Raw genomic sequence first — 26,942 nt, forward strand, 5'->3', positions numbered from 1 at the left:
ACACTGAAGAGTTTTTCCAGAGAAATGGCCATTTTCTGGAAAAACTACACTTACGTCCACACTGCTATTGTGTTCTTTCGACAGAAAGTCAAAAGAATGGAGGAGTTTTTCCAACAGCAGTAAACCTCTTTCTATGAGGCAGAAGCCTTTTTCTGAAAAAGCTTTTTCAGAAAAAGGCATGTGTGGATGCGGAAGAGAGTGTTTTTTTGACAGAAGAAGTCTTCAGGAAAAAGCACAGGTGCTCTGGTGACCACTTCATCCACAGTAATCACAACTAAAATGTGAGATAGCATCCAATCAATGAGTACGCTATCTTTGCTTTTTTCGTTGCGCTTTTGCTGTGTTGATGCTCTTTTTTGAAAAAAGCTTTTCTGGAAGATCTCTTCCAGAAAAGCTTCTTCTGAAAGAAGTTTGCATTCTAGATGTAGCCTGAGTTTCACACTCCTCCCTACTGCCATCTTTGAAGGAGTAATCAATGGAGAAAGTCAAATTCTGTTTTAGTTTTCAATGGGAAATATTTTCCCCATGTGCTAGCCTGCTCATCTATTTGCTCTGGCAGGATCTTAATGACAGTTATCACCTTACGCCTCATGTTTTCAAACAAATCTCGTGGGAGGATGGGTGAGATAACTTCTCTTGCTTTTCTAGCTTGGTTTTATCATAATTTGAAGCTAAGAGTACCCCTTTCCTTAGGGAAGAAGATCAATCTAATGACAGCAGATGAAGATCTGGAAGACTTTTTGACTTTTTCCTGTTTTGGGGGTTTCTTTTGAGGTAGAGGTTATAAATCCTTTGAGCATCTGCTTCCTTTTGGGATGATGTTCTCTTTTGGATATCAGTCATCTTGCATGGGAGGGAACCCCTAAGCCCCAGTTCCCATGATCAGATACATAATTACAGAGGAGGAAGCATAGATGAACAACCTTAGCACTTCTTTTTGGCAGTAAGAAGAGTGAGAAAAGATACTAGACTCTTTGCCAAATGACTCAATTACTTACATAAAAGCCTGGGCTGTGATCCTGGAGATTTTCTCTTGCATTGAATTAGATTGGGGGAAGGTAAGTTTAGGGAGATTAATTCTGAAGAGCGAACAATCAGAGAAGATAATCAATTCTAGGTAGACTTAGCTGTTTGGGGAGGGATACACAGACCCAGTCAAGTCAAGACTCTAAGCCCCTTTCCCTGGCCACAGCAGGGGGTACATAAACTGGGAGGTATTATGGTAGATATCCTCCTTTTAGCTCCTAAGAAGGTCTTCTTGTGCTGTTTGGAGTCATTTGTAATGCTGAGGGAAAAAAACAACAAGGGAAGGGGCCTGGCAGAAGTTTCCATTAAGGGATTAACCTCCCCCCCCCCCCCCCCCCGACATTTCAGTTCCCTAAGGGAGAAAAGACAGAATGGTGGGAAGGATTTCAATTAATGCAGTTCCAAAATTTGATTAAAAACTAGGATTGCAACCGATAATTAGGATCACTGAGCAGTCAGTCTACATATTAAAGACAGAGAATCTAGCAGAACAGATCTGGACATATCTGTGGTGTAGACCAAATATCTCAGACTGGGGGAGAGGTCAGAATGTAGAAACAAGATATTAATTGGAATTATGATGTTTAAAAAATAAGAGAGTCATTTAATGTATTAAACTATTTTCAATATTTGTGTTGCTCTTGAATGTCAAAACATCTCAGGATAAGAACAAATTATAGAAATGTTGGTATTTACTTCCAAATTATAATTTCCTCTACCAGCAAAGTCTACTGCATTGTTGTTGCTATCTTGAGTTTGGAAATGGGAACTGTTTCTGATGTCAGCAGCAGTCTAGACTCTGGGGATCTATTAGACAGGGCTGGGAGTGGGAACCAAAGAAAGAAAGAAAGATTAATTTTTTAAAATTTAGTAAAACCATTGAGTTATGCACAACTAATATTAAGCATCACCAAACTTATTCAAAAATACCTAACGCCTTACACGATATACTTGCTCTATTGCAGGAGGCCACTTCACCAATGTTGATAGTGGTTGCAGGCTGGTACCGGAAAAGGTGGGGCCTTAAGTGGATGGAGCAGGGCCTCAGCTGGAAGGGGCAGTTCCCTCTATGCACCACATGTGATGGGGAGGAGACTTCGTGCACTCCCCATGGAGCAGGGGAGCATGGGAGATCTCTTCCCCTTCCCCCCGACTTCACCCTGCCAGGGGTATGTGGTGCCCCAGAAGGAACCGCCAGTTCCCTCTGGTGCCGCATGCCCCTGGCAGGGGGAGGAGACTTCGCGCACTCCCCCACCCGCAAATCTAATTGGCCTGGGGACAGGGGAGAACACAAGGTCTTCTCCTCCCTGCCAGCTATCATGCCCAGCAGGAAGCGCCAGCCATTTTGAACTGCCGGTAGTTCCCTCTGGCGCTGTGCACCCTGGAGGGGAAAGGAGACTTTGTGTGCTCCCTGCCCCCAGACCAAAATTGGCCTGGAGGGTGGGAGAGCGCACGAAGTATCCCACCCCTGCTCTGCCAGGGCATGTGACATCTAGAGGGAACCACCAGCTGTTTTGAACAGTGGGCAGTTCCCTCTGGTGCTACACATCCCTGGCAGGGGGAGGAGACTTTATGTGTTCCCCCACCCCTGGGTCTCGATTGGTCTGGGGGCGGGGGCATGGCAGGGCAGCTGCAGGCAGGATGAAATGGCTTTGGGGGCTGCATCTGGCCTGTGGTCCATATCTTGCCCACCCCCACTCCAGGACTCAGTGTTTGGGATTTTCCAGGGGTCTGAAACAGGGGTCAGGCAGGACAATACAAATGCTTATAGCACCAGTTAACTTTTCTGAATTCTGGTCCTAGAACAAATGATCAGAAATTAAGTGTTTCAGTCTTTTAGTTCCAAGATTACTACACACAGGATTACCACTGACTAGCAGTCTCAAACTTCAGCATCATTCACACAGACCACCCACAACCACCCAGAGCCAGCATTTAAGGCAGGCGTCAATCTGCACAGTTGATGGTGAGGAGAATAGATTTCTACCACTATGAGGGAGGAGGCATGCAATCTGCCTTCACCTGTGCTATTAATACAGCATCATGGCCAGTGCAGAGTAGAGCGGAAGAATGACTTCTCGTGTCTTGCTCACAACACGCCTGTTAATGCATCCTGGTGTGTTGTGAGCAAGACACGAGAAGTCATTCTTCTGCTCTACTCTGTGCTGATTAGGCCTCAGTTGGAATATTGTGTCCAGTTCTGGGTACCACATTTCAAGAAAGAGAAATTGGAGCAGGACCAGAGAAGAGCAACAAAAATTATTAAAGGTCTAGAGAACAAGACCTATGAAAAAAGTCTGAAAGAACTGGGCTTGTTGAATTTGGAAATGAGACGATTGAGTGGGGACATTATAGCGGTTTTCAGGTATCTAAAAGGGTGTCACAAGGAGGAGGGAGAAAAATTGTTCTTCCTGGCCTCTGAGGATAGAACAAGAAGCAATGGGGTTAAACTGCAGCAAGGGAGGTTTAGGTTGGACATTAGGAAAAAGTTCCTAACTGTTGGGGTGGTTAAACACTGGAATAAATTGCCTAGGGAGGTTGTGGAATCTCCATCTCTGGAGATATTTAAGAGTAAGTTAGATAAATGTCTATCAGGGATGGTTTAGACAGTACTGGGTCCTGCCATGAGGGCAGGGGACTGGACTCAATGACCTTTTGAGGTCTCTTCCAGTCCTAGTATTCTATGATTCTGTAGCCTGTGCTTGATTTCCAAGAGCATGCCTTTCCTACAGAATTACACAAGTCCTTGCATTATTTTTCTTTCCAACTCCAAACCAAAGGACTATGCAGGATTAGTAGTATCTCCTTGTCTATTGCACAGATAACAGCAAAATCATTTTCCATTGGTTCTCAGAAAGAGCTTTTTGGTTTCTATTTTTCCTCATTCCCTGATAGTAAAATAAGAACTTTTGAAGACCCTCCTCTCTCCAGCCCTTCATTGACAGATCCCTCTGTCCATCCTGTGCCCTGACTTATCTAAATAATTGTGAAAGAGCTATGTCCAGACTCTCAGGCCTAACCATTCCTCCTCTCTCTGCAGCCCTCAGAAGACGTGGTATCCTATGAGTCAGACCTCTACCGTCAGCCCCATGACTATTACCAATATCTCAACAGTGATGGAGAGAGTCACGGTGGTAAGTTTGAAAAAAATCTCCCTGAAGCATGCTATATCTTAGGATCCTGAGAAGCAAGATTTAGGGCATTCTGGGAGGAAGCAAAAATGCTATTTATGGTATATGGAGTAAATACATGTATTTTTGAATTAGTAATAATATTTATTCATCCAACACAATGTTGTAGCCTATGCTCCTATAAAAGAACTTTTCAAAAGGCATTGAAATCATACATAAAGCTTGTAGGTGGTCTAGAATGTTGCAGCCAGATTACGTTCTTGCCTCAGAAGGTGGGATCACATCATCTTTATTCTTCATTATCTCACAGTTATAGCTTCCTATCTAGCAATCCAAATAAAAACTTACTCATCTGGTTTCAATGCCTTATGCATATGGATTTGTTCTACCCTACTTCCCGGACCTCACTTCCATTTCTACCTCACCTCTGACTTCAATTCTAACTATTCAGTTTGCTTCTTCAAACTTAAATGTATTTTTTCAAGCTCTTGACCATCTTCAATCCCACACAATTCACTCTTCTATCTTAATCTTTCCTGGTTGCTGTCCCGCCTACCTGAAACTTTCATCTTCCCCCAGACCCTGAGAACTAACCTGAGTTTTGCCCTGGTGGATGTAAGATCTCATTAGCAATCTTGGTTTGATCTGAGCCAAGTCTGGACTCTTTCAACATCTTTAATGTGATAAATGCAGGAAACAGTTTAATCTGTATCATCTAAAAGTGTGGCCATTTTCCTAGTTGCAGTGAACACATTGCTGATCCTTCATTACTATATGAAACAAACCACAAATAATAATTAATACAAAATATTTCCTTTTTGATAACTAATTTTTGAAGTATTCAAATGTTCTGGGGCATTGAACTCAGTACTCATTCTAAAGTGAAAGTACCTTTCATTGATTGATCCATATCTCCTTCTTCAGCACAGCATCCCACAGCACCATGCTGGTGCTGTGGGACTCAGTACTGACTCAAAGGGAAAAACACCTTCAGCTGTACCACTCTTTCCTCAGATTTCCCTGGAAGGTTCCCATCCACATAGTCATCTGAGCTACTTCAGTTTAGTTTAAGAGATGTAACTAATTAATAACATAATGTACTGTGGCTAATGAGAGAGATGGCCAGATATGAAATTTCTAATTGCAAATAAATAAGAGACAGAGTAAGGGAGTAATCCTATCTTGACCCAACTACTACTGTAGCTTTTATAAAGTCATATTGGTCAAAATAGTCAATATTCAATGCCTAAAGCATGGCACTTAAATTCAGAGATGCAGGTTCAGGTGTTTTACTTTATACACCCACATTTGAAAATGTTGACTTTAATTGCTCTGTGCTTAAGTTTCCACATCTACAAAATAGGGATTATGTTCTTCTATCTCAGAGAGTGATTGTGACAGTCAAGTAACTAATATGTTAAAAGTCCAACACTCGCCAGAATGTATGCACATGTGTATGCACACTCTACCTTACACTCACCCCTTCCAAGCTGGGCCGTAAGTCCACATATCATTTACACACATCTTTAATTTTAAGAATGTGCTCAAGTCCCATTGAAAATCAAAAGGTTTAAAGTACATGCATAAATGCTTTGCTGAATCAGGGTCCTAAGAACACCCAGACCTCCAATTTCTATGGACATTTGCCCTTTGCTAAACTTTTCTAAATTCTGGCAACAATGCAAAATTTCCAATACATACAAGCAGCTGGGTTTCAGTTCTTCTATAGGCTAGTTGGAAAAAATATGGTATAATTCCAACACACATTGCACATAAATTATTACTTATTTGTATTATGGTAACACCAACAATTCACCACACATTGTCCAAACATACCATAAGCCAAAGTCCCTTCCTTGAACTGCTATCTAAGGCTATGTCTATACTGCGCCCGTTTTGCGCAAGAAATATGCAAATGAGACTAAGAGTGGAATATCACTGAGCCTCATTTGCATAATTAATGAGCGGCCGCTTTTTGTGCAAGAGGCTTTTGCGCAAAAAGGAGCCATCTATACTGTTCTTTTTTGCGCAAAACTCCCCTCTTGCACAAGAGCCATTCTTCAGGAAAAAAATGCAGAAGAACGGCTCTTGCACAAGAGGGGAGTTTTGTGCAAAAAGGAGCAGTGTAGGCAGCTCCTTTTTGTGCAAAAGCCTCTTGTGCAAAAAGCGGGAGCTCATTAATTATGCAAACGAGGAGCGGCAATATTCCACGCTTAGCCTCATTTGCATATTTATGGCGCAAAACGGGCACAGTATAGACATAGCCTAAGGGTGCGTCTACACTGCACCATAGGTTAAAATAAGATACACAATTCAAGCTATGCAAATTGAGTATCTTATTTTGATGTTATTTCAAAATAGCTTATTTCGAAATTTGGCACTGTCTACACAGCACTTATTTCGAAATAAAGTGCTATTCTAAAATGTCCCTTACTCCTCAAGGAATAAGCATTACAGGAATGTTGGAACAGCAAGTCCGTTATATTTTGAAATAACAGGCACACTCAAAAGATGCGGAATAGCTATTTTGGGATATCTCTGGTATTCCGAAATAGCACTGCAGTGTAGATATAACCTAAGACAATAAGCAGGAAATAAGATGTAGAGGAGAGCAATAAACTATACAAGTAAGATGTAGAGGAGAGTAATAAACTATACAAGTCAACTATTTTGCTGTTTCTTAAAATATATCAGCCATCCTCAAGTTGGCAAATTTCTTGTAGGCTTTACAGTAGCAATGGATCTTGAAGAGAGATGTGAAGAAGCACAGGAAAGAGACTTTACAACCTACTTTAAGTGATGTTGTCTGTGTGTAAGAAGACGTGGGGGAGGAGGGAGTGCAAAAATGGTTGTGGAATAAATGGACACGAGAGTCAGGGCTCATGGTACTGATGAAGCAAAAGAGGTATAGATATAATAAAATACAAGAACAGATGAGTTGTCAAGGGTCCATTCAGCATAAGATGTATTCAAAAAATATATCACTGCTCATATATCATCATGGTGTGCAACAGTCCTCTACAGCTGGAGTTATAGCAAAGTAAATATTAAATTATTTTTATTAAAATTTTACTAAGCTAGTAAGTATTGTGTAGCACATTTTGTAAGACTGATTCAGTCTTAAGGTATGTCTTCACTTGGAGCTGGGGTGTGATTCTCAGCTCAAGGAGACATACACTTGTTCTTATTAACCTAGCTTGCTAAAAATACAGGAGGTCCCCGCTTTACAATGGCTCGATATATGACCCCCTGTACTTACAACCTTTTCCATAAGTGCAGAAGGGGCTGAAATCCCCCGATTTACATCCTTGGCCCCGCATTTACGATGGCATATGACCCCTGTTGTAAATGAGGGCTCGAATTCTGATGCCCCCGACTTCTGACACTGTTCCCAGAACTGATCGCATTGCAAGTTGGGGGCAGCCTGTACAGAACAGCCATGGTGTCACAAACTATGGGACAGACTAGGTTCCACATGTAAATGCCTAAGATCTTGGATGGATATGTATTAGGTATGACTAACCTGTCCTGTCACTCACACCACTGTAGCTAAACAATTTTTCATGCACTAGCTCAATGACAGCTAGCATGCATATGTCTGCTCAAGCGGGGAATCATCCTCCCCAGTTTGAAGTGCAGACATGTCCTTTGCAATACAAGCAATCATACATAATGATTTGGAAGTCTTACTCATTATTTTTGAATGCTCATTATTTTTGAATGCTTTGAATTCTGAAATGATCACCTTTGTCAATTAGTAAATTAAGAAGTAATGAGGTTATCTATAATTATAGACAAGGTCGGTAGCCTTACTTGGGAAACATGCCATTTTCTGGATAGGGAATGGTTCTGCAGGGAATCAGAAGTATATTTTGCAGAGCCTCTTAGTATTTTCCCTCATTTCCTTTATTTTTATTTTTTGCTCATTTGTTTTTTGAGAGGGATAAAACACAGTGAACCCCTTCATTAACAAATACTTCTATGGCCCACTTCCCATCCTCCTAATTGTCTAGCTTGTACTCAACCAGCAAAGACAAGAGAACATCAACTCCTCTGGGATGAAGGATGAAGGTTAGAGTGGTTCGGTTATGCTTTCTAGTCTTGAATTTAAGCCATCATATTTGCTGTAGATATCAAAGCCTTTAGATTAATTATTACATCCCAGCAGGCCAACATCCTCTGTGTGTGTAAAGACAAAGAATTCAGGGCATATCACTGTCCTTTCTTTAACCTTTCACTACATAAAACACCAAAACAAACACAATCTCCATGTTTCTATAACAGAGAATTTTCTCACATCCTCTTTCACTTCACATTATTTTTTTCAGAATGACTCCAGAGTGCAGATACAGCTTGGCTTTTACTGACATTTTCCTTAAGCCACAAAGAAGACACTTTCATTTCCTGAGAGTTTCTCCCCTTTCTTCTCCCCTCTCTACCTTGGCTTCTTTCTGAAAAGTAGAGAACAACTACACCTTATTACTGACTTTAAACCTACAGAGAACTTACAAGAAAACAAGCTTCGACTCATACTGATAATAGTAATACCTGTAGCAGTGGATATTTATTCAGGTTGGACCTCCCGGTCTGGCACCATCAGGACCTGACCAGTTTAGAATGAGAGAATCTACTTACCAGTGGAGATCCCCTGCCATCGGCTCCCAACCTGACTGGGTTGCTCACCCAGCTGCTGTCAGCTCACTGGGTAGCCCAAGCTCTAGCTACACCTGTGGGGCTCTGGCCTGGCTTACCGTGAGCTGCTGTTGCCTCTAGCCTTGGGTGGCCCTCCTGTTCTTAGGCTCCTGGACTATGGATGTTGCCAGACCAAAGAGTGCCATTTTTTGAGGTGCAACCTGTAATTCTGTGTGTTTAGGTGCACAGTACTGACACTTCATGTAGAATAGCAAAGCTATCAACACTTAAATGTTCTGATTGCAGGGATACTTGGAAAAAGACATGGAGATTTATCTTTCAACAACACCAAAATATATTAGAACATAAGGACATAAGAACGGCCATACTGGGTCAGACCAAAGGTCCATCTAGTCCAATATACTGTCTGCCAACAATGGCCAATACCAGAGGCCTCAGAGGGAGGGAACACAACAGGTAATATGATCCATCTTCTATCACCCATTTCCAGACAGAGGCTAGGGACACCATTCCTTCTCATCCTGGCTAATAGCCATTGATGGGCCCAACATCCATGAATCTATCTGGTTCCTTTTTGAACTCTGTTAAAGTCCTAGTCTTCACAACATCCTCTGGCAAGGAATTCCAGAGGCTGACTGTTCTCTGAGTGAAGAAAAACTTCCTTTTGTTTGTTTTAAGCCTGCTACCTATTAATTTCATTTGGTGACCTCTAGTTCTTATATTGTGGGAATAAGTAAATAACTTTTCCTTATTCACTTTTTCCACACCAGTCATTTTATAGACCTCTATCATATCCCCCCTCAGTCTCCTCTTTTCTAAGCTGAAAAGTCCAAATCTTTTTATTCTCTCTTCATATGGGACCTGTTCCAAACCCCTAATCATCTTTGTTGCCCTTTTCTAAATCTTTTCCAGTGCCAATATATCTTTTTTGAGATGAGGTGACCACATCTGTACGCAGTATTCAAGATGTGGGCATACCATGGTTTTATATAGAAGCAATAAGATATTCTCTGTCTTATTCTCTAACCCCTTTTTTTATTATTCCTTACTAATTATTATTTAATTATTATTGTTTGCTTTTTTTTTTGACTGCTGCTGCACACTGAGTGGATGTTTTCAGAGAACTATCCACAATGACTCCAAGATCTTTCTCTTGAGTAGTTGTGGCTAAAATAGTCCCCATCATTTTGAATGTATAGCTGGGCTTATTTTTTCCAATATGCATGACTTTACATTTACCAACATTAAATTTCATTTGCCATTTTGTTGCCCAATCACTTAGTCTGGTGAGATCTTTTTGAAGCTCTTCACAGTCTGCTTTGGTTTTAACTATCTTGAGCAGTTTAGTAGTATCTGCAAATTTTGACTCTTACCCCTTTTTCCATTTAATTTATAAATAGGTTGAATAGGATTGGTCACAGTGTGGACTCTTGAGGGATACCACTAGTTACCTCTCTCCATTCTGAAAACTTACTATTTATTCCTACCCTTTGTTTCCTGACTTTAAACCAGTTTTCAATCCATGAAAGGACCTTCCCTCTTATCCCATGACAACTTACTTTACTTAAGAACCTTTGATGAGGGACCTTGTTAAAGGCTTTCTGGAAATCTAAGTATACTATATCCACTGGATTCCCCTTGTTCACATGTTTGTTGACCCCCTCAAAGAACTCTAGTAGATTAGTAAGGCATGATTTCCCTTTACAGAAATCATGTTAACTTTCCCCCAACAATTTATGTTCATCTACGTGTCTGACAATTTTATTCTTTACTATAGTTTCAACTAATTTGCCCAGAACTGGCATTAGACCTACCGGTCTATAACTGCCAGGATCACCTCTAGAGCCTGTTTTAAATATTAGCATCACATTACTTATCTTCCAGTCATTAGGTACAGAAGCTGATTTAAAGGATAGGTTACAAATCACAGTTAATAGTTCTGCAATTTCACTTTTGAGTTCTTTCAGAACTCTTGGGTGAATGCCATCTGGTCCTAGTGACTTGTTACTGTTACGTTTATCAATTTGTTGCAAAACCTCCTTAATATTGGATTAAGAAAGTTTTTCTGAAGAGCAGAATTGATTGATAAATAAATCACTAAAGAAAAATAGGGACTGTCCTCCTTTCACAAGTATTGTTGCATACATACGAGCATTATATGCAAAGGTGGCTACAGTATTGTATTACAGTAACTCACAACATGGTGCAGGTTTGTTACTTATCTGTAGCATGTGATCATTGTGGTAACTCCCAAAGTGATGCATAATTATCATCATCATCATCATCATCATGTCTGAATTGCAGCTACTTTCCTATAATACCTCAGTGATATGTGTTGTGTTGTTGGCATCGTTTTATCTATGAGAGACTGTGGGATGGTTTTCAATGTCTCATGTAACTAAAAAGTCCAATCTGAGATAGGTATGATCTTTGGCAGTTATTGCAAATGTATGTATCTTGGTTAGGAGTTGCTTGCTTCCTATGGGCTCTTCTCTTCAAGCCATAGACTTTGATGCCCTGATGGAGACAGTAGCACCACTTGCTACACAAATTCAAATAAAATTCAGTTTGAATAGGCCAGGTAGCAATGATTAGCAGAAGTTGGAATTAACAACATTCTAAAAGTTAATCTAGTTGTCAAGAAGTGCTTTAACAAGGAAGTTCTACAAATAGTAGAGGCTTTGACATCAATTCCAACAAATGAAGCCATCCTGAATACAGAAGAAACAATTGCTATGAAAAATGACTACAGGATTCAAGGCAGCCTGCTGGGAATAATGACTAATGTTCTTATTTGGGAAGGAAGATTACAAAGGCTGCACACACAGAATAACTCATTACTTCTTTGGAAGCCATGGTTTCTGATAGTGGGAAATTTCATGGATGAGGACCAGACACTAATGATATCCAGCTGCCAAGCCTCCCAGAGTTTCACCCTGGGTTGTTACAGCATCCTTGTTATTCTTAGCTGTTACATTGGGATGCAGAGAGGGGGTATTTGAGAAACACCAGCCCCAGCCTGTTGAGTGGTTTTTAAAGATTAACACCAGACCCTTCCCACAGATCCAGATCAGCCCAAGGAGCCAGCACAGAGCACTGTTATGCTATGTGCTCATCAGTTTGTCACCCAAAAGGCAGGCTGCTGCCTACTGGATCAATTGGAACGTCCATGGTCAATCCTAAATAGAATGTGTTATGACAATCTAGACTGGTGAAACTGGTAAATGGATTATTGTGGCTAAGTCTGCTTGAGAAAACAAAAGGTTCAATCTCCTAAATAGATAAATAAGCCTGAGATATGAGAGACCAAGTCCTCCTATTGGAAATTCCACCGTATGTAATCTATAGACCTACACTTTCAGACAGCCTGTTACACCCTGGACTGGATTCCTGAGGTTAGATTTGAACATAAAGAAAATGTTAGATCACTTCATCTTCTATGTATAATAAAACTCTCTCACATTGCAAGGCAAGAAACAAACACCTTCATGTTTCCCCTCTGAAAACTTGTAAATTGGTGGCCCTTGACAAATTCCAGACCTTGCTTATAGAAAATGCTACCCAACAAGGAGTCTAAGAAGTGGAATTAGTGAGGCAAGACAACTACTCCCTGCCTATTGCTATAGATTACCAAGCATCCCTTCCCACATATATTGAAGTGAATGACCTGTGATAGAAAAAGTTGAAAGGAGGAAAACAAATATGGAAGGCAAAAATGATTTGATACAGACACAAAAAAAGAATTTCTACAGACTTTTGCCATTGTCACAATGGAGGAAAAGGATATGTTTACACTGCAGTCATGGTGTGTAATTGTAGCTGAAGTAGACATTCCTGAACTATCTTAACCTAACTTGGGTCCCTAGAGCAGCAAAGCTGCAGCAGCACATGCTCATAGGAACATAAGAACATAAGAACGGCCGTACTGGGTCAGACCAAAGGTCCATCTAGCCCAGTATCCTGTCTGCCGACAGTAGCCAGCACCAGGTGCCCCAGAGAGGGTGGACCAAAGACAATGATCAAGCGATTTGTCTCCTGCCATCCCTCTCCAGCCTCTGACAAACAGAGGCCAAGGACACCATTTTATACCCTGGCTAATAGCCTTTTATGGACCTAACTTCCATGAAATTATCTAGCTTCTCTTTAAAAAAAATAAGGGATGAGAACTGAGCTGCAGATGGAGAACATGGGCATCGATCCCACTGCCTCTTACATGTTAAGCAAGCACTCTACCACTTGAGCTAATTGCCCTGCCTTGAGCATTACTCAATGCTCCCCCTTGAGTAATTATCCAGGGTTCCAAGAGCGCTTGTACAGATAGTGTTGAAGCATCTGATGCCAAGGCATCACTGTTCTCATACCCAAGCTAGCTCAGGTACATCTACTTGAGCTGCAATCACACCCTGTGATCGCAATGTAGTCATACCTCAAAAAAACTCTACTTTTCCTCTACCATAGCAGCACATGTTGCTGGGAACACATTATCCTGGGGTTCTTGTATCTGCATTGGCTCCCCAGTGAATGCAGAATCCAATTCAAAGTTACCATTTTGATTCTGAAAGCCCTCCATGGCATTGACTCTAGCTACCACAGAGACTGCCTCTCCCACTGTGACCACCATCTCCTGTGGCAGCTACATCAGACTCAAAAAATGAAACCATCAATCCATGGGAGAAGCTCATGAGAGTAGGAAACAACTATCACAGGAGTAGTGCTAAACTAAGGAATTCACCCCTGAAAGAAAAGAATGAGCACGGACCTCACCGCATTCAGAACTAAATACGAAACTCATCTTTTCAAGTTAGCTTTGTCTCAGTAAGTTCTTCATGCAGCTACACCCAAAAATATACACACAGTTTACTCACATACATACAAACAAGCAACAACTTTAAATGACCCCTGTCACCAAAACCTTATAAACTGAGTAAGCTTCTCTCCTTTCTCAAGCTGAAGAAAAAGTGAAACCATTATTTGTATTTCTGCTTTTGATATTGGGAAGTGCTCAGATACTTTGCTGATGAGAGACATAAGTACCTAGATACAGTCAAATACAATGATATCACATCATAGGACAAGGAGAAGTTGCCCCTCTCTTTCTGACTTTAATGCAACTACACTTGGAATAGTTCTGTCCACCAAATCTCAGAAAGATGTTGATAGATGGGAGAGAATTCTGAGAACAACAAAATCATGATTAGGGGGCTGGAAATATTATTTAATATAGAAAGATCAAGAGAGCTAATTGTATACAGTTAGGCTAAGTGACAAAAGTATGTTGGAAGAGCACATTATAGCAGTCTGAAAATATGTGAAGGGTACAATTTAAATGATACAAGTGACTAGAACTAGGAGTAATGGGGTATAAGAAAGGAAAAATTCAGGGTGAATATCAGAAAGGGTTTTTTGATAATTCGATGTATTTGATGGTGGAATACTGTCAAAGGATAAGATGGAAAAACCCCATCAATTCAGACAGGTAGTGCTAAATTTTAAAACCTGACTACACCCAAATTTGTGCTTATAATTACTGACAGAGTGAAGTGGAGCTTTAGCTGTCCTTTGGCAGATACTAAATTATGCATCACCAATACAAATTTCTGCAGCACAATGAAAACTTGAGAGCAGCATAGACTGAAGAATAATCCAGAACAGACTTGTGTTGAATTTAATTTCACAGAATCATAGACTCCTAGGGCTGGAAGAGACCTCAGGAAGTCATCGAATCCAGCTCCCTCCCCAAAGCAGGACCAACCCTAACTAAATCACCCCAGCCAGATCTATCTATTTCAAGACAGATAATACAAGAATTAGAATTCTGGTTGCCTTCATCTTTTGAATAAAAAATCCCTTTCCTTTTTGAATGAACCTGAATCTGTCACTCCCATGCTACAGAAACAAGGAGGCTTGCCTCAGAAATTGGGCCTGCTATACAACAAAGTAAACAGGACTCACCAATATCTTCTCTTCCCCGATCTCATTTTGTAAGATTCTGAATATGCCTTTATGTGTGCACGTGCAGCAGTGAAACATGGTTCCATGCAGAATCCAGCAATACATATGCTCTTTCTGCAACATATGGACGTGACAGGACCAAACAGAAAATGGAGAAGATTATTTGTGACAAGCAGTCTGTAATTTTTTTCTCTCTCCTTCCCACTGGACAATGAAGAAGACTGTGATGGCACTGTGACAAAGAAAAATTATTGAATCATACTACCCATGGGTGAAATGTTAAAAAAAATTAAAGAAGCAACTTTACTTTTGTCTAGAAAGCAAAGGGTCAGCATTTACCATTTCTGTAACATGTACAGTGTTATTTATGGATATGGTTACTACATGGAGGAGGAGGAACAAGAAGTGAAAAGGTTTAATGAATACTGTATGTTTCTTACCTCTATATTAACAGAATTTTTTCTTATTTCCTTTAGACCATTACTGGGAATATCCCCCACACCACATGCACAGTGAATTTGAGAGCTTCGGGGACAACCAGTTTACAGAACTTCAAAGTGTACAGCCTCCCCAGCTGCAACAGCTCTACCGGCACATGGAGTTTGAGCAAATGCATGTCCTAGACTCGGCACTCCCAACCACACATATTGGCCTCAACCACCAGGTATGGTTGTCACCTTTTGCACAGAACATTGCATGACAGTAAAGAGCTTGGACCAACAGGGTATCAGAGACTGAGGTGCCAAAGGTGTTAGTGAAATGCAGGATACAGTTATGGATCTTGATGGAAAGGGTTGAACAGAAAGCCTAGCTTAGAGTCCCACAGAAGGGATGGCTACAGCAGCCACAGCAAGACAGCCAATAAAAATGTGATTAAGCCCACTTGTCTGGATGGCTGCTCACAGGGGCTGTGTCTACATTGGCACCCTTTTCCGGAAAAGGGATGCTAATGAGACACTTCGGAATTGCAAATGCCGCGGGGGATTTAAATATCCCCCGCGTCATTTGCATGAACATGGCTGCCGCTTTTTTCCGGCTTGGGGCTTTGCCAGAGAAAAGCACCAGTCTAGATGGGATCTTTCGGAAAATAAAGCCTTTTCCGGAAGATCCCTTATTCCTCTCAAAATCAGGAATAAGGGATCTTCAGGAAAAGGCTTTGTTTTCTGAAAGATCCTGTCTAGACTGGCGCTTTTCTCCAGCAAAGCCCCGAGCCGGAAAAAAGCAGCAGCCATGTTCATGCAAATGCCGCAGGGGATATTTAAATCCCCCGCGGCATTTGCAATTCCGAAGTGTCTCATTAGCATCCCTTTTCCAGAAAAGGGTGCCAATGTAGACACAGCCAGGTTGTTTCTTCATTGCTAAAGGAAATGTGATTTTTAGAGCTGTGTGGAGAAAGGACAATTCTGTTTCATAAAGGATTTTGATATTTGGTTTTGTTCCAGTTTGGAACATCAACATAATAAAAAAATCAAATATTTCAAAATTCTCCACAAATGGGAATGGAGCTCCAGCTCTATGGGAGCCTACTTGGCACGTTGCCCTGGAGCTGCAAACCCTGAGGTCGCTGACTCAAAAGTAGTCAACCTGTCATGCTTCTCCAAAAGCCACAGATCCTAGACACCCTGGCTCCAAGGCAGGTTTACAGACCTGGACACAATTGTCTACAGACCTTAGCTGAGCTTTTGCAGATGGAATTGCAGTTTCGGGCTGACCATAAATTACGAAACATACGTTCTAGTGATTTTGAAAACCCACCCACCTCTTGTAACACTGTGTAACACTAAAACAAACATACACAATTAAGGACCCACCCACTCCTTAATGCATTTCATAATCCTTAGCTATGTTGCCATTGACATTCAGAGTAAATAGGACTCATGTATGTATATTGTTTCAATTAAACAGCCTAGTAGAAATAACCTGTCTTTATGGATAATTTCTCTTCCAACAAGAAAACCATTCGTTGCAAAGCCTCAAAATCGACCACATAGCTAACTCAACAATAGTATGTGAAATGTAGACCAAAGCATACAGCTGCAACAAAAAGAAGCATGTACTGATCAAAAGACAAGAAAAAAAGTCTGGAACACCACTCTGTGGGAAGCTTCAAGCTGTTCCAGCATTTAGACAAGCTGCTGAAATGCAGTGACTGACAATTAAGTCCATCCTAAAGCAGAGAATGAGCTTGACCTTCCCTGCTTTGGTTTCCTTGTAAACATCACAAAAGAGCAGAAGAGAAGGAGATGTTCCCTTCCCATTCCTTTCTTCCACTCACCCATCCATGCCTTGTCTGGTATTTCAGGACAGACCATAGGGCTAATTCTGTCCATGCAAGCCAAAAGAGGGAAAGGATTGGTTACAGAATAGATGGGCTACAATTATTCAAGCTGACAGGGCCTGGTAAAAGTCATCCTACCATACTTAAGGAATTAGCTGAAGCAATCTCAGAACCCTTTGCAATGATCTTTGAGAACTCATGAAGGACATGTGAAGTCCCAGAGGACTGGAGAAGAGCAATATAGCATCTATTTTTTTAAACAGAACAAAGACCACCCAAGGAATTGTAGACCAGCCAGACTAAATTCAATACCCAGAAAGACATAGGAAAAAATGAACAATCAATATGTAAGCACATAGAGGATTATAAGGAATAGCCAACGTGCATATCAAGAATGAATCATGCCAAATCAACCTAATTGCCTTTTTTGACAGAATTCCTGCCTGGCCTATTGGATAGGAAAGAAGCAGCAGACATAGCGGCTACATCTAGACTGGCACGATTTTCCGCAAATGCTTTTAACAGAAAAGTTTTCCGTTAAAAGCATTTGCAGAAAAGAGCGTCTAGATTGGCACGGACGCTTTTCCGCAAAAACACTTTTTGTGGAAAAGTGTCTGTGCCAATCTAGACACGCTTTTCCGCAAAAAAGCCCCGATCGCCATTTTCGTGATCAGGACTTTTTTGCGCAAAACAAATCTGAGCTGTCTACACTGGCCCTTTTGTGCAAAAGCTTTGTGCAAAAGGACTTTTGCCCGAACGGGAGCAGCATAGTATTTCCGCAAGAAGCACTGATTTCAGACAGTAGCAAGTCAGTGTTCTTGCGGAAATTCAAGTAGCCAGTGTAGACAGCTGGCAAGCTTTTTCCGCAAAAGCATCTGCTTTTGTGGAAAAACTTGCCAGTCTAGACACAGCCAGCTAGATTTCAGCACAGCATTTGACACAGCTCCACGTGACATTCTAATAAGAAATCCAGGGGAATGTGGTCTAGGTGAAATTATACAGTGCCTGAATAGGTTGAAAAACTGAACTCAAAGAGTAGTTATTGATAAGGCTCCATGTCTGTCATGGATATCACAGAAGTCACAGATTCCATTACTTTCAGTGGCCTCCATGACTTCTGCAGGGGCTGGTGCATCTGAGCAGCTCAGGCAGCCCTAGGGCCCAGGAGCACCAGCCATTCCTGGGGCAGTCTCAGACCACTCTCACTCCCCAGCAGCAACAGTTTGGGTGCAAGTGGGCTCAGGACTGGGAGTTGGGGTGCAGGATGATGTTTGCCTGGGGTCTCAGTTCCTAGCTCCCGATGCTGCCTCTTCTTGCAGGCATTGAGGCTGCAGCTCCCACTGGCTATCATTGCCAGCCAATAGGAGCTGCAGAATTGGGGCTTGGGGCAGAGTGGAGGCAGCATGTGAAGCTAGGAGCTGGAGGTCACCACTTCCCAAGAACCAGTTAGGGAGCCTGCCTCATGACCTTCAACACTCCCCAGCACCCATGGCACCTCACCAGGCTGTCCCTTTTAGCATCCTCAGCACCTCCAAGTCCCCCTTGGGATCCCCCCCCCCATGAATACCTGCAGTATCTCCAGGCTGTTCTCTCTGGGAACCACAGCACCCTCGGACCCACCCACCCCTATATTCTCCCCCCCAAAGTTCTAGTCAGGGAAACATAGTAAAAGTCATGGACAGGTCACAGGCTGTGAATTTTTGCTTACTGCCCACAACCTGTCCATGATTTACTAAAAATATCCATGACTAAAACATAGTCTTAGTTATTAATGGTTCATCATCAAAATGGGAGGACATATCTAGTGGGGTCCTGCAGGGGTCAGTCTTAGGATCAGCATTAGTCAATATTTTCGTTAATAATTTGGATACTGGAATGGAGAGTATACTTTTAAAATCTGCAGATACAAAGCTAGAAGGGGTTACAAACACTCTGAAAGCAAGCATTACTCTTCAAAATGACCTTAATGAATTAGAATTGGTCTGAAATCAACAAGATGAAATTCAATAAAGACAAATTCAATGTACTACTCTTAGAAAGGAAAATCAAATGTACAAGATGGGCAATAAGTACTGCTGAAAAGAGCTGGGGATTATAGTGGATATTATGGATCACAATTTGAACTTGAGTCGCAAGGTGATGCAGTTGTGAAAAAGGCTGATATAATTCTGGGGTGTAATAACTGGAGTGTCAAATGTAAGGTAACTGTATCCTCTTGGGATCAGTAAAACCTCAACTGGAGAACTGTGGCTAGTTCTGGGAGCTGCACTTTAAGAAAGATATGGCTAAATTGGAGAGAGTCCACTGGTGATCTACAAAAATGGATAAATGGTTAGAGAACCTGAGCTATGAAGGGAGGTTAAAAAAAGGACTGGATATGTTTAGTCTTGAGAAAAATGGACTGAGCAATGACCTGTCTTGAGATATGTCAATAACCATTATAAACAGGATGGTGGTCAATATGTCTACTGATGGTAGAAAAAGAAGCAATGGGCTTAATCTGCAGCAAGCCAGATTTAGGTTATAGATTCAGAAAAAAAATTCTAAGTACAAGGCTAGTTAAGTTGTGGAACAGACTTACCAAAGGATGATGAGGGATACCCATTACTGGAGGTTTTAAAGAACTAATTGGACAAACATCTGTCAGGGAGAGTCAAAGTTTACCTGGACCTCCATTAGCAAAGGGGGATAGACTTGATGACTTCTCAAGGTCCCTTCCAGCATTACTGTACTTTTCTATGTTTTTGTCAAAGAGTAATCGGGGTACAACTGTAACCTACTAGTGAATGTGGTTTACAGGGCTCCTTCCATGCAGAAGCAAGGAGTATTATAGCCCCCAGCTAGGAAGCTTTACCTCAGGCAATAGCAGCTCATGCATTTAGTGCTGAGGGCTGCGCTTCAATTGATGGTGCTCATTATACAATTACTCTTACAAGGCATTTTCAAGTAAACAGAAGCAGGAGGCCAACTTTCATTCTCATGCTGAATGTGCTAGTCACTCACTACACTCAGAGGTCAAAGCAGTAGTTTGATATTGAGGGAGGGACATACAAGATGATAGCTACCAAAATATTGTAACAGTCCCATTATTTTGTGAGACCAAATCTGAGTTCCAGATTGTCCTTCTTGAGAAAGTTTTCCCATTTTCCCCATAACAGCTCTTAGAAGATAACACTGTAAGGCTGTGTCTAGACTGCAGGGTTTTTTCGAAAAAAGTAGCCTTTTTTCGAAAAAACTTCACCTGCGTCTAGACTACAGCCGCGTTCTTTCGAAATTAAATCGAAAGAATGAAGCTTTTCTTTCGACGGCGGTACTCCTCATTTCACGAGGAAAAACGCCTTTTTCGAAAGTGCTCTTTCGAAAAAAGGCGTTCTTGAATGCAAACAGGGCTTTTTCGAAAGAGAGCTTCCAGACTGCCTGGGTGCTCTCTTTCGAAAAAGCGGCTCACTTTTTCGAAAGAAGAGATTGCAGTCTAGATGCTCTTTTTCAAAAGAAGCTTTTTCGAAAGTATCTTTCGAAAAAGCCTCTTTCGAAAGAGGCTTGCAGTCTAGACATAGCCTAAGGGGAAAAAGGCTATGAGAAAGAAAGAAAGAAAGAAAGAAAGAAAGAAAGAAAGAAAGAAAGAAAGAAAGAAAGAAAGAAAGAAAGAAAGAAAGAAAGAAAGAAAGAAAGAAAGAAAGAAAGAAAGAAAGAAAAAGGTAATACTGAGGTAGCAGCACATTGTGGAAAGTAGTTAGTAGTCTCTAAGTCCTCCCTCTCCACAAATGCATTAATCATCTGCCTCTGCAAGCACCCCAACAGGAACAGTGTGACTCATTGGGTAATGTTTTCAGGACATTGTACATATTGTATATACTGAATTTCACATGCTGGTGCAATAAGTATTACTAAAAATATAGCAGATATGGAATTATATATACTATCAGATAAACTCATTCAGTCTTCCGAGACACTGTCCACATCTTCTCCCTTCCCCATTCTCAAGGCACCATTCATCTTTCATCTCCCACAGTACCATCCCATGCTCTTTCTCTACAACTCCAGGGGCACTGTTTTCCTTTGTACTCTTTTTTCCCTTTTGGTACCACACTTACCAACTACCTCTCCATCCTCCCTCCAGAAGTACCATTCTCAGTTTTTCTCCCACCTGTTCATGCCTCACATCCCCACCTCTCCCTTTCTTCCCACCCCTAAGGCTGTAGCCTGTTCAACTGTAAAACATATAAGGTGACTCTGTGGTAAGGTTTGGAGTTTCTCTCTGGGGTATCTGACAGGAAACTTACACACACTCTTGCCCAATCACAGCCCTTCCTGCCATGCTTGCCTCCAGCCAATCTGCCAACTCACTAACCGCCAGCCACTGCACCCTGCAACCAATCCACTTGCACACTCCTTATTGGGACATTTCAGGATGGTTTTAGACACATCAGAAAAGCACCAGTTATTCAGTGCCTAACCCCAGGCTGGGCACTGTGAATCATGAACAGCCCATGCACTCCCCCCACACCATAGTTCCTAATCCTGCACAAAAAGAGTCTTACACAGAACACTTTTCTCCCACACAGTGCTGGAAGGAAGAGAGAGTGGTTTAGGAGGCCCTCAGATTCCTAGTTTATCAGTTTAGCACATTTCACTGGCATTATTCTGTTTGTGGCATTTTGGGGGAAGTGGAAGAAGTGAATCTCCTTACTCCCCTACCTCCTACACTATTTGGACCCATACAGCAATGTCCCTCCTTTGGTGGTAAAGGAGAAGTTTCCATATAGTTAACCTCTTGCAAGGTCACTGTACCTGGCCTGCTTGATTTCCATGTGATTCACAGGAGGATGTAATATACCTGATAGCCTCACTATCACAAAAGGGAGAGGAGACAGTGCTCATATTTTCTCTTGCACAGAGATCTGTTTGCACAAGGGCAGGAGCGGCAATCAAAGAGCAGCTCTCACATTCCCAAGATTCTTTTGCTCCAACCCTGATGTAAAGGGCTCCACTAATTCATGCCAAGCGATCAAATGCCAGTTAAGTACTGACAGAGCAGAAGTACCCTCCATCCTGTCTTTGACATGCCCCAGCACCACACACTTAGTCTCGGGCAGGGGGTATAGTGTTAGTCTGTTTCTGCAAAAACAACGAGGAATCCTGTGGCACCTTATAGACTAACAGATTTTTTTATTTTACGTAGTGGTTTTTACGCATGAAAGCTTATGCCCAAATAAATTTGTTAGTCTATAAGGTGCCAAAGGACTCCTTGTTGTTTTGACCAGGCATTTAGTAATAGGAACTGGCCACACCAGCTCTACATCAGGTGAGAAGTCTCCTACATTTGGGGAAATACTCAGATGGTCAGTCAAGGTCTAATTTTAGCCATTTAATATCACCTAAGTGGTGAAAAATCTGACTCAGTGTGATACATCCATCACCTTAGAGTTAAGCATCTTCTCTACTCAAAGCAAGTGAGGAGTAGAGAAAGCTGTCCCAGGTTCAGGCTGGATATGCTCCTGCAATGTTAGAACCTTCTCACAGTGCCTAATCACTTCAGCAATGTGAAATGCAAAAGTGTAAACAGATACATACCAGACAGAGAAAAGGAAGATACAGTAAACAGCAGCCAGTTTTAAAATGGCTATTTTATAGCTTCAAGTATTTAGAACTGCCAAATTTAAAGAGACTGCCCCAGAAAGTCTTACTTAGAAACAAATCATAAAAGAGAGTGGCCCTGGTTTGCGGAGAGTTAACAAGGACCAGGAAGTCACCAAGGAATGTGCTGCTTCTGTTTTTCCCCACTGTTATCACAAGTACCATGTTGTTGTTGTTTTTTCATTGAAAGGTGATCATTGTGAATCCTTCTCAGAAGGTATATCTGAAGAAATCTTATCCCAGCAAATCCCACTCACAGGAATAATCTGTCACCCAAAGACACTTGTTAAATTAATATTTTGACTACATATTAGAAAAGTGGTGGAGTGTTGTCTTGTCAGAAACATATATACATTGCACGACTATTGCCACATCCTCATAAGAATCTCCATTTCATGTAATACATCTACCACCACGCCTCTAGAAGCAGGAAGATACCACAGTGAGGGCATATAAACATGATCAGAGAGAATTATCATCTACAGATGAAGAAACAAGGGCACAAAGAGGTGCCACAACTGTGCAGGGCCTAAACTAGAATGAGCTTCTGTCTTCCAGTGCTTCACCCTCCCTCTCTTAATGGGTGAAGACTGCTAAGGGCAATTTTTGTTCAAGTTCACTGACCTCTGAATAAGTTTAAACCATCCAGTATTTAAGTGACAACAATTAAATCTCTACTTATGATATTAAATAACCTCATACACCTGTCACTCGCTCCCTTTCTGTTAATTTCCCCTCACACTTACTCTTTTCACTTGATTCCCTTTGCTGTTTCTTCCCTCCCCACAATTCTTCCCCTCTCTTACTACAGGTCTATTTGCCTCGGATGTGTGTACAATATTCCTCTCCACATCAGCCCAGCTCTGATGAGGAGGATATGGAGAGGCAGAGCCCCCCTTTGGAAGTATCAGATGGGGAGACTGATGGTGTGGACCCGGGCCCTGGAATTATACATGGAGAGCCAGGTCAGTAAACTTAAGAGTGGCTGCACTGAGCCACAAGAGTGCATACAGTCTTAGTATGATATTGATGGATAGTGTTGTAGAATTAAGAGAATTTACCCCTTTGCTCAACCGCTAAAAGGTCCAGTTTCCTCTGGCTTCTCTCCCACTTTCTTATCTCCACAATGTTTGTGGCTACTTTCCCATCTCTCTCTCTGACCTTATCTCTCCTATGGCCATCTTCTCTGCTTTGGTGATTCTGACCTCATTTCACTCACCCCTTCGTCCTTTCTTCTGCCAGAAGTTGATCTTCTGCTGTCTCAGCATCTGCTTTCTGGCCCAAGTCTCAGACGGGTAGCCATATTAGTTTGTATCTGCAAAAATAATGAGGAGTCTTGTGGCATCCTAAAGATTAACAGATTTATTTGGGCATAAGCTTTCATGGACAAAGACCCACTTTGTCAGATGAATCTGTTAGTCTTTAAGGTGCCACTGCACTCCTCATTTTTTTCTAGAACAGTTTATCTGCCTCCACCCTTGTGATTTCCCATCCCTTTCTAAAAGGCACTCAGAACCTTATATGCAGTCTGTAAACAGAGTGTGTTGGCTAATTCACCCACACTTGACTCCTATTACTAGCCCTTCATACCTCTCACAGAGCCTGATCCTAAACTCACTGAAATTAAATGGCAGTCTTTCCGCTGACTTCAGTGGACTTTGGATCAGGGCTCTAGGCCCCTGTCCCTACCTATTCTAACTTCCTATTGCTGTCATAAATATCTAACATTAATATAGAGCTTTATATGTTGAAAGTAGTGCAAATGGTTTTGATCCTCACAACACCTCGGGAAGGTAGATATGATCCCCATTTTATAGATGGGAGAACTGAGGCAGTGAAGTTTTGTGTCTGATTTTCACATGTTCTGAATACTCACAATTTCACTAGAAGTTGGTAAGAGCTGTAGATGCTCAACATCTCTGAAAAATCAGATACTAACTCACTAGAGTTGCCCAAAACCACAGAAAAAAAAAACAGTGGCAGGGCTGAGACTAGATCTCAGGAGTTCCTAGCTCTTATTCCTATGCTCAGTACACCAGGTCACACTATTTCCCACTACAGCTGTAACTGCAGCACACTGAAGAATTTCTGTGAATAGCATAAAAAAAACCAAACAAATGGGCTGTTAGCACTTTATAGACTAACAAAACATGTAGATGGTATCATGAGCTTTTGTGGGCACAGATGACTGAAGAAGTGGGCTGTGCCCATGAAAGCTCATGATACCATCTACATGTTTGTTAGTCTATAAAGTGCTACCAGACCATTTGTTGTTTTTTTCTGTATAGACTAACTCGGATACCCCCTGAAGCTTGTGAATAGCATGTTAGCAAAACTAACACAAACTGTTCAAAGTTTCTCCATTGCATGCTATACACATGAAGCTATCTCACCACCGCTTTCTTTTTCTAACCCTCTCACAGGCAGCAAGAAGAAAATCCGTCTGTACCAGTTCCTTCTGGACCTTCTTCGAAGTGGAGAGATGAAGGACAGCATCTGGTGGGTGGACAAGGAAAAAGGCACTTTTCAGTTCTCCTCCAAACACAAGGAGGCACTGGCACACCGCTGGGGCATCCAGAAGGGCAACCGCAAGAAAATGACTTACCAGAAGATGGCACGGGCATTGAGAAACTACGGCAAGACGGGGGAAGTCAAGAAGGTCAAGAAGAAGCTGACCTACCAGTTTAGTGGAGAGGTAATGGGAAGAGGGAGCACCGATAGGAAGCATTATACTCACTGAGCACAGGCCTTGGGACCCTGAGCAAGCCAAAAAATGAAGACCTCCTGGCTGGATATTAGCAGAGGAGACGGACGCATCTTTCTCTTTGCTTTACGTGCCCACTTCTCTACCTTGTCAGGGCTTTTAATGTCCGATGTTTCTGGTACGAATTCCCTTCTTCAGCACTTGAGAATCCTACAGATAAGAGAATTATTTGCTTCCATCCAAAAAGTTGGACAAAGGTGGGAAATTTAAGAAGTATATAAATATATTATTGTAAGAAAATATTTGTTTGATTGTGTTATAATTAATGGATATGGCTGATGAACTTTTACCCTTCAAAGGCAGTGTTGTGCCACCTTCAGTGACACTGCATTAGCTTACATTACAGCTTTTAAACTAGCATTAAATATGGATTCTGCTGCCACTCTCAACAGCTAGAGAGAAGTCTGCAGATCTTGGAAAGATATCTGTTCTGTTTAAATAGTAATAACATGTATATATTTAATAAAATTTGATATAATTAAGTCTTGGTGTTTGCATGACAGATGTCTGCTTCACAAATTAGTCTAGCTTGCATTCATTCAGTATCAACTCAAATATGGTAATGGAATATAGAGCATAACAGGCTCCTTGACGTTAACATTTCATGTCTCCAGGGGTGTTTTGTTTCCCTGGAAATGTTGGCAGCATTCTGACACTATAAAATAAAAGTGAGTGGGGATCACAGTGAAGGAAGATGTAGAATCCTAAAAGTTACTAGGAATTTGAAAAATACACACCAAAGTCCCAAGTCACCACTGCCGTACATGCTGTGCAATCATTTACATGTGTGCATATGACAAGATAAGCAGGTATAACACACTACCACTCACTTATACTGATGGTTGCAATTGAGATGTAGCTATGCCAATATTAAGTTTTCAGTGAAACCAGCCTCAGGACTTCAAGTAGGAATAAGAGATCCTCCGGAATAGGGCTTTATTCCGGAGGATCGCGCCAGTCTGGACGCTCTTTTCCGGCTTTTCCCCAAGCCGGAAAAAAAGCGGCGGCCATGTTTATTTAAATCCTGCGGGATTTAAACATTTCCCTATTCCAAAGTTCTAAATTAGCATGGCTATTCCGAAGAAGGGGCCAGTGTAGACACAGCCTCAGGGTATGTCTACACTACCCCCTAGTTCGAACTAGAGGGGGTAATGTAGTCATACGGAGTTGCAAATGAAGCCCAGGATTTGAATTTCCCGGGCTTCATTTGCATAAAGCCGGCCGGCGCCCGTGCCGCGTGTAGCCACGAGGTGTACAGCTAGTACACCTAGGAAGCCTAATCCAAACTAAGTAGTCCATGCCTCGTGTAGCCGTACGGCACAGGGTCCGACCTAGCCGGCATTTAAAAATGGCGCCGGCTGGCTTTATGCAAATGAAGCCCAGGAAATTCAAATCCCGGACTTCATTTGCAACTCCGTATGACTACATTACCCCCCCTAGTTCGAACTAGGGGGGTAGTGTAGACATACCCTCACAGAGCTCGAGAAAGACGTCCTTCTTC

At 41.8% G+C, this 26,942-nt stretch overlaps 1 protein-coding gene and 1 long non-coding RNA gene across 2 annotated transcripts in view; one reads left to right on the plus strand and one right to left on the minus strand.

Moving 5' to 3' along the window:
* Positions 1 to 25,173, minus strand: part of LOC112544177 (uncharacterized) — a 28,634-nt gene extending 3,461 nt beyond the window's left edge. Inside the window, exons 1-2 of the long non-coding RNA XR_003087500.2 lie at positions 25,071 to 25,173; positions 23,897 to 23,992 (exon numbers count right to left, since the gene is read on the minus strand). This is a non-coding gene — a long non-coding RNA (uncharacterized LOC112544177). The remainder of the gene's footprint in view (positions 1 to 23,896; positions 23,993 to 25,070) is intronic.
* Positions 1 to 25,923, plus strand: part of SPI1 (Spi-1 proto-oncogene) — a 38,121-nt gene extending 12,198 nt beyond the window's left edge. Inside the window, exons 2-5 of the mRNA XM_006113437.4 lie at positions 4,067 to 4,160; positions 15,239 to 15,426; positions 23,489 to 23,642; positions 25,101 to 25,923. Coding sequence (XP_006113499.1) covers positions 4,067 to 4,160; positions 15,239 to 15,426; positions 23,489 to 23,642; positions 25,101 to 25,417 — 753 coding nt within the window. The 3' untranslated portion in view covers positions 25,418 to 25,923. The remainder of the gene's footprint in view (positions 1 to 4,066; positions 4,161 to 15,238; positions 15,427 to 23,488; positions 23,643 to 25,100) is intronic.
* The last annotated feature ends 1,019 nt before the right edge of the window (positions 25,924 to 26,942 follow it).

This window comes from Pelodiscus sinensis, chromosome 4 (assembly GCF_049634645.1).
Source record: "Pelodiscus sinensis isolate JC-2024 chromosome 4, ASM4963464v1, whole genome shotgun sequence".
NCBI classification, from domain to species: domain Eukaryota; kingdom Metazoa; phylum Chordata; order Testudines; family Trionychidae; genus Pelodiscus; species Pelodiscus sinensis.